The sequence below is a fragment of the Nicotiana tabacum genome, chromosome 22, assembly GCF_000715075.1.
Source record: "Nicotiana tabacum cultivar K326 chromosome 22, ASM71507v2, whole genome shotgun sequence".
Taxonomy (NCBI): Eukaryota; Viridiplantae; Streptophyta; class Magnoliopsida; order Solanales; family Solanaceae; genus Nicotiana; species Nicotiana tabacum.
In genome coordinates this window covers 31301674-31309522 of record NC_134101.1, presented here as the reverse complement: position 1 = coordinate 31309522, position 7849 = coordinate 31301674, and the positions used below count along the sequence as shown (strand labels likewise).

Here is a 7849-nt window from a genome sequence, read left to right as displayed (position 1 = left end):
GCACATGCTGCATCTGTTGTGCTTGGTGCAGTGTAATCTTATTCATCTGATTTTCTAATCTCGCTATATCTGCCCTCATGGCTGAGAAATCATCAAGCTCGATCACACCTGGTGCCTTTTGTTTAAGCGCTCTTCGTGGTTTCCCATCTGCTGGCCAATTATTATTATTAGCAGTGAAATTGTTTAGCAGGATCTGGATCTCATTATACGGTCTTGCCATGCAACTACCCCCCACATGCTGAGTCAAGATTTATCTTTGATTCCTCGTCCAACCCATCAACTAAAGTGTGACGCAACACGTCATCAGTCTGACAATGATGTGGGCAGTGTCTGAGTAGCTTCTTGAATCTTTCCCAAGCTTGACGAAGAGTCTCGCCATCTCGTTGTTGAAACCCAAGAATCTGGCTCCTCAGCGACTTTGTCTTCTTAGTGGGAAAAAACTTGATTAAGAATTGCCTTGCTAGATCATCCCAATTGTGGATTGAGTTCGCGGGCTCCTTTTGCAACCATTCCTTAGCTTCCCTTAGCAGTGAAAAGGGAAACAGTGTCAGCCTGACATAGTCCTTGGAAATGTTCGGATAATTGTAAGTGTCTGTAATTTCAAGGAAGTTCTCAATGTGCCTCTGCGGGTCTTCATCAGATAGACCCACATATTGCCCTGTGGACTGAATCAGCTGTACCATGTATTGCTTTAGTTCAAAGTGACCCCTGATCTCAGGCTTCACAATTGCCTGAGTCATATTAGAAAGATTGGGCCTTGCAGCTTTTATAACCGGACGCCCTTCATTACCTGCCATCTCTATTGGTTGTGGTTGAACTACGATGTCCAACTCTCTTTCAATTCTAGTTCTATCTTCAACTTCCCTCCTCACTCTATGAAGCGTTCGTTCGATCTTAGGATAAAGAGGAAGGATATTGTTTTCGCTTCCACTACTCCGCATTCAACAGAAGAGCATGCGTTATCACAAATAAAGCAAACTAAAAATTAAAACTTGAACAAATAACTAATAAAAGCTTAACTTAGATAAATAATCAATAACTAAGTCCCAGGCAACGGCGCCAAAAACTTGTTGGTTCCCCAAGTACACACAAGTATATGTGGCCGTCAAGTAATAAAGTGACTCGAAAGTCGGATGTCGAACCCAAAGAGACTTAGATCAATTGTCAACTAAGCAAACAAAAAATAATTAAGTGTCCAAGATATTTAAGAGTGATGTTTTTCTATTAATCTATAATTACGGAAATTAAACAAGTAACAACTAATTTATCGAGAATGCAAATGTTTATGATGAGATTTTAATTCAGAGGAGGTGAAAATTCAAGGATTGTGGTTGGTTTATCAATCCTATTAAGTTCCATAATCACACTCGTTAATCCAGATTATCTATGGTTGCTAATTAACCAGATCGTTTATATGAATAGCATGTTCCAACAATACTACTCGCCTGCTCACAATATATCAATCCTATATTCCTATGCTATTGAGTATATCATGAACGAATATAATACGTTATTCAATTAAGCAAGACTGTTAGGTATATTCCTATCCTAACCGCGAAATCGTCCCCCGAGCCACGGGTTCAGAAACAAGCTCTCTCTAATTCTACTCTAATCTAAACACGAATTTCCCCAAACATAACAGAGATAGTAGGGTGAATTGGTAGCTACAACAATTCACAAGTTAAAACTAGAATTAAAGAAACAACCACAATATGATAATCCGAATTAACGAAGATGTGCTTAGCCACTCATGTTCTTAGTAACAATGTTCCAAGTATTTTGTATAAACAAATTACAAAGAAAAGATAAATGAATGAAGAACTCGCTGATTTTCTCCTCCGAAAGTTGTTCCACGTGATGTTCTTGCCTCCGGTCGCAAAAACTCCTCTAAAAAGGGTGTTTAATGACTATTTATATGTGTAAGGAAAAAATCTAAACGAAATAACCAAGTCCAAAACAAAAAAGGAGACAATGTAGGCTTTAAAACCCGGAACACCCTCGCTACAGGCCTCACGGCGCGAGGCAAAATGCGAGCTTCATCTCGCTGTAGCCCGTGCGACGCAAGCTCTGTCGCGCTCTTGAATCCTCGCCTCGCCTGCTGTAACGCGAGAAATGTAGCTCGCTACGCCTACTGTTGCTTCGATTCAATTTTGTTGCCTAACATTTCCAATTCACGTTTTTGTTTCTTTTTTCAATTGTTATTTTTGACTTTTTTTTATTTGTCTCTTTTGTCTTCCTTTATAATGTTAAACTTTAATACTTATATATCCACTAATTAAATAATCATAACTCCATTCTTGTAGTGCATAAAATACACATAAAATCTCTACTTTGCTCCCAATTTCGTCTTCAACGTACCTACACATAAAATAAACTCAATTAAGCACAAATATAGTATAGTTTAGCATTAAAGCCCTAAAATGTAAGGTAAGTAATGCACTAAAAATATGGAATTATAGCCAAACATCACTACCCCACACTTAAACGTTGCTCGTCCTCGAGCAATCAAACTACCCTTTATATAGACACGACCTTTTTAAACAATTCTCCTAACTCATCACACCAAGAATCTTTAAAATAGACTAAGCACAAGGGTGTAACATCTTCACCTCAAGATTTGACTCACAAGTACCATGCATTATTCACTACTCACTCACTTACTCTAACATAGAGGTAAATGACATTATTACCTTTCCTTCATGAATCAAGTGCCCTCACACAACAAAAGAGAGTAGTTCCACACACATTAAAATTTAAGAACAATTATTAACTCAAGATAGGAAGAATTCACTCACTCTTAGAAATAACATTCATATGCCACAAAAGATGCACCATAGGCTTGCCCGTAGTATACCACTCTACTAATCGAGCTCATTCAGTCTAGGATCAAGTATGACTTTAATTGTTTGTAATGTAGGTTGCAGGTCGGGTAGGATACATTTGGCTATAAGAGTGACTACACCTCCCTAAGCACTTTAATACATATACTTTAACATTCAAACCCCATACTTATGTCAAACCAAACTCCACCTTCACATCTATGTATATTACTCCATACTTCTTTTAAGCACAATTACATCAAGAGTCACCACTATCAAGGAATATTTTTCACATCAATACAACTATATATATTTTTTTTCTTTGTTTTTCAATTCACGTGGCTCTTACTTTTTCAAAACAGTGCACCTCTCTCCTTATTTCATTAGTTCCACTCAAAAGCCAAACCAACCACCCCACACTTTAACTTTTACAAAGTTCACTACAATTCAAGTGCTCATGAGAGGTTAAAATGTTCAAATAGATGGTTAATTCAAACAAATGGGTAAGTCTTGTAATATGGTTGCCAAAGAAACAGGATTACAGGCTCAAAGGGGTTAACTACGATACATAACAATTAGGCGGGTAAACTATATATATCTGGCTCAACAAAGAAATACCTATATCACTGACAAGACTGAACAAAACTACTATTTCTCTTTGCAAACACACGGGGCAAGTTCTAGACATCAAATACAATGCACAGAAAAATACACAAACCTCACACACACCTGAAACATAACTCACTCAGGATCGGACTCATCAAGACACTCTAGTCAAAGCAGTTAAGCAAATTTTAGATCATACAATTTAAGGTACTTATACAAGAGTCAAAAACTGAGCCTAAGCATCACAAACAGAGTACTCACTATTCTCAAAGCATAACAAAGTCAAGAGGTATTTCTTCAATTCAATTCATCTCATAATGGCTCCTACTCCTAAAGAAAATAAAACTAACTACACCCGGTTCAAACAAAACCCTTAGAAAAGAACCGCGGCACAAAGAAAAACCAAGGGGGAATTACTACACTACATACAAAGAAAATCTTTTTGTCCTTTTTTCTTAGACTTAAATCCCTCAAGAAAACTGTCTAGGAGATCCACCATCGGGAAAAGTCCAATTTTTCTACTTTTTTTTTTCAATATTTTTCATAGCTACTAAAATACTAAAACATTACACAACTACGAAAACAAAAATAAGAAGTTAACATTTTTATACCATCCTACTACTAATTATCTAGAGAATTCTCCCACCCCACACTTAAAAGAGTACAGTGTCCCCAATGCACAAATAAAGCAAAACAATAACGAGGGTGGACATGAAACTCCCTGAAAAGCCAAAGGCCGAAGCCATAGCGGCTCACGGGGTACTCAGACTTCCCCCAGGCATGGTCCTTTGTATGGGCACCCCACACTTAGTTCTCACCATCAAACTCGCTTTTGCCCACTTCCAATGGCTTTGCCTCCTATGCTTATAATCCTGCAAAACACAAACACTACATCAATAATAAGATAAAAAAATAAAAATAAAAGAAAGCAGTAAAGATGGGTTGCCTCCCAACAAGCGCCTGATTTAACGTCGCGCACGACACAGAATCGCGTCTAATCATTGGCAAGTAACACCTTTGACTTTTGACTATCAAAGTCACCTCCATAATAGTGCTTTACTCTTTGTCCGTTCACTAAGAACGTTCTCTCGCCACCTAAGACGCACAGCTCAATTCCACCATGTGGAGTGACTCTCACTACCTCCAACGGGCCCGACCATCTCAATTTGGGCTTCCCCGGAAAGAGTCTTAACCTCGAATTGAACAAGAGAACCAATTGGCCCGGTTCGAACTCGCGATAGTGGATATGCTTATCATGCAAGCGCTTGGTCTTTTCTTTATATAACTTTGCATTCTCATACGCATGCAAGAGAAACTCATCAAGCTCGTTCAATTGCATCACCTGCTTTCTACCCACTAATTCTGCATAAAAGTTCAGCTTCTTTATCGCCCAATAGGCCTTGTGCTCAAGTTCCACCGGTAAATGGCATGCCTTCCCATAAACTAGCTTGTAAGGGGAGGTTCCGATTGGAGTTTTGTAGGCAGTCTAGTATGCCCATAGATCATCATCAAGCTTTGCAGCCTAATCTTTCCTACTTGCACTAACCGTCTTCTCTAGGATCTACTTTATCTCTCTATTTGAGACTTCAACTTGCCCACTATTCTGAGGATGGTAAGCGGTTGCAACCTTATGTTTGACCCCATATTGCGCTAAGACATTGTTCAAGAGCTTGTTACAGAAGTGGGTGCCCCCATAACTTATCATCACTCTCGGAGTACCGAACCTTGTAAAGATATGCTTTTTCAAAAAGTTGACCACAACATTGGCATCATTGGTAGGAAGAGAAGTGGCCTCCACCCACTTCGACACATAGTCAACGGCCACCAAAATGTGCTTACACCTACTGGACAAGGGAAACTGACCCATAAAATCAATTTCCTACACATCAAAAATTTCAACCTCCATAATACCGTGCAATGGCATCTCATGCCTTTTCAAGATTGTTCCTATTCTCTGGCACCTATCACACCTCCTCACAAACTCATGGGCGTCTTTAAACACTCCAGGCCAATAAAAACTCGATTGCAACACCTTAGCTGCAGTTTTGTCACCCGCATAATGATCACTATAAGGCGACGCATGACAGTCATGTAAGATAACATTTATTTCAGATTCAGGCACACAACTTCTTATTAACTAATCGGTACAAGATTTGAACAGAATGGGCTCATCCCACACATATGACCTCACATCTCGCAAGAACTTATTTTTAGCATAAGGTTCAAGATCAGGCGGCATCTCTCCACTTTTCAGATTGTTCACAACATTTTCATACCATGGCACCTCCCCAGCAGTAATGGACAACAATTGCTCATCCGTGAATGTTTCCTTGATGACATCTCCCCCAGCTACATGATTCCGAGTTTCTAACCTGGATAAGTGATCAGCCATTTGATTCTCTGTTTTTTTACGGTCTCGGATCTCCAAATCAAATTCCTGCAAAAGAGTAAAACCCAACGGATTAGCCTTGGTTTAGCATCTTTCTTTTCGAACAAATACCTGATGGATGCATGGTTTGTGTAGACGATGACTTTGTTGCCAACCAAATAGGCCCAAAATTTATCGAACACCCACACTACAACAAGCAACTCCTTTTCTGTCACAATATAATTTATTTATGCAGGAGTAAGATTCTTGCTTTCATAGTAAATGGAGTGAAAAATTGTGCTCCTCCTCTGGCCCAACACGGCCCCAATTGCACCATCACTAGCGTCGCACATCAGCTCAAATGGCTCTTTCCAGTCACGAGCAATTATAATTGGTGCACTCACAAACTTCTTTTTCAGCTCCTCGAATGCTTTAAGACAAGCATCGTCAAACTTGAATGGCACATCCTTCTCTAACAACCTGCACAAAGGAGAGGAAATGTTTGAGAAATCCTTTATAAATCGGCGATAAAAACCTGCATGTCCCAGAAAACTCCTAACACCTTTCACTGAAATCGGTGGTGGCAACTTTTCAATTACTTCCACCTTAGCTTTGTCAACTTCCAATCCATCTTTGGACACCTTGTTCCCCAACACTATACCTTCACGTACCATAAAATGGCACTTTTTCCAATTCAGTACAATATTAGTCTCCTCACACCTAGCAAGCATTTTAGAAAGATCGGTCAAGCATTCATCAAAAGAAGGACCAAACACAGAAAAATCATCGATAAAAACCTCCACAAATCATTCCACCATATCGGTGAAAATAGCCATCATACACCTTTGAAAAATCGTAGGTGCATTACACAACCCGAATGGCATTCTCTTAAATGCATAAGTGCCATAGGGGCATGTAAAAGTGGTCTTTTCTTGATCTTCCAGGGCAATATCAATCTGATTATACCCTGAATAGCCGTCAAGGAAACAATAGTATTCCTGTCCGGCTAACCTATCAAGCATTTGATCAATGAAGGGGAGGGGGAAGTGATCTTTTCGTGTAGCATTATTCAACTTCCTATAATCTATGCATATTTGCCAACCAGTCACAGTCCTAGTTGGGATTAATTCATTTTGTTCATTCACTACAACAGTCATACCCCCCCTTTTAGGTACACATTGAACATGGCTTACCCACTTACTATCGGAGATGGGAAATACTATACTTGTGTCCAGCCACTTAATCACTTCTTTTCTTACCACCTCTTTCATGATTGGATTTAGGCGGCGCTGATGTTCCACGCTAGGCTTGTGTCCCTCCTCTATGAGTATTTTGTGTATGCAGAATGTAGGGCTAATACACCTTTTGTCAGACATTGTCCAACCAATGGCATGTTTGTGCTCCCTCAGCACCCTTAAGAGCTTTTCTTTCTGCAATTTAGACAAATAAGAAGAAACAATCACAGGTAAAGTGTTAGAACTACCCAAATATGTATAATGAAGATGAGATGGTAAGGGTTTAAGTTCCAGTGTTTTAGCCTCCTCAACTGAGGGTTTAGGGGGCAAGCCGATTGGCCTATCCAGAGGCTCAAACTGGGATCTTTCTCTGATGTATTCACAAGATGCATCCAAATTTTGCAACATCTCTTCAACCTCTTCTTCCAGTTCCAAGTGATTGAACAACATCAATGTCTTTTCTAGTGCATCTTCTTTTAATGCACTTGCCTTTACAGCTGGTTCATTTATCTTCACCACAGAAATCATGGCCAAGTCCTCGTAATGACGAGGTAACTGAATAGCTCGATATACATTGAAGACCGTTTCTTCATTGTCCACCCTCAGGATCATCTTACCTTCTCGGACTTTGATAATGGCATCTCCAGTGGACAAAAGAGGTCATCCCAAGATGATATGAACTAACTCATCATCCTCGTAGTCTAATTTGATCAAATCTGAAGGGAAAATAAACTTCCCAATCTGCAGCAAGACGTCCTAAATTACCCTTCCAGGATAAACATAAGATCTGTCAGCTAACTATAGCAGCACCATGGTGGGTC

At 39.5% G+C, this 7849-nt stretch overlaps 1 protein-coding gene and 1 non-coding gene across 2 annotated transcripts; one reads left to right on the top strand and one right to left on the bottom strand.

The window, feature by feature from the left end:
* Window positions 1-309: 309 nt before the first annotated feature.
* On the top strand, window positions 310-416 carry LOC142176815 (small nucleolar RNA R71). Its single transcript, XR_012705623.1, has one exon. It is a non-coding gene; the product is annotated as a small nucleolar RNA R71 (small nucleolar RNA).
* Window positions 417-4245: 3829 nt separating this feature from the next.
* On the bottom strand, window positions 4246-7640 carry LOC142175775 (uncharacterized). The gene is made up of 6 exons (XM_075242769.1): window positions 7156-7640; window positions 6128-6513; window positions 5970-6022; window positions 5612-5862; window positions 5396-5491; window positions 4246-4297 (listed from the first exon to the last, which is right to left on the bottom strand). Exons 1-6 carry the CDS (start codon window positions 7638-7640, stop codon window positions 4246-4248), a joined length of 1323 nt encoding a protein of 440 aa, XP_075098870.1.
* Window positions 7641-7849: the final 209 nt, after the last annotated feature.

Excerpts from the sequence above, each read along its gene's own strand:
- LOC142175775 (XM_075242769.1), bottom strand. The coding sequence starts at position 7,640 with ATGATCCTGAGGGTGGACAATGAAGAAACGGTCTTCAATGTATATCGA. Across the intron at positions 6,023-6,127 it reads GATGTGCGACGCTAGTGATG|AAAAGGAGTTGCTTGTTGTA; the intron begins GTGCAATTGGGG and ends ATATTGTGACAG. Across the intron at positions 5,863-5,969 it reads ATAAATTTTGGGCCTATTTG|GAATTTGATTTGGAGATCCG; the intron begins GTTGGCAACAAA and ends ACTCTTTTGCAG.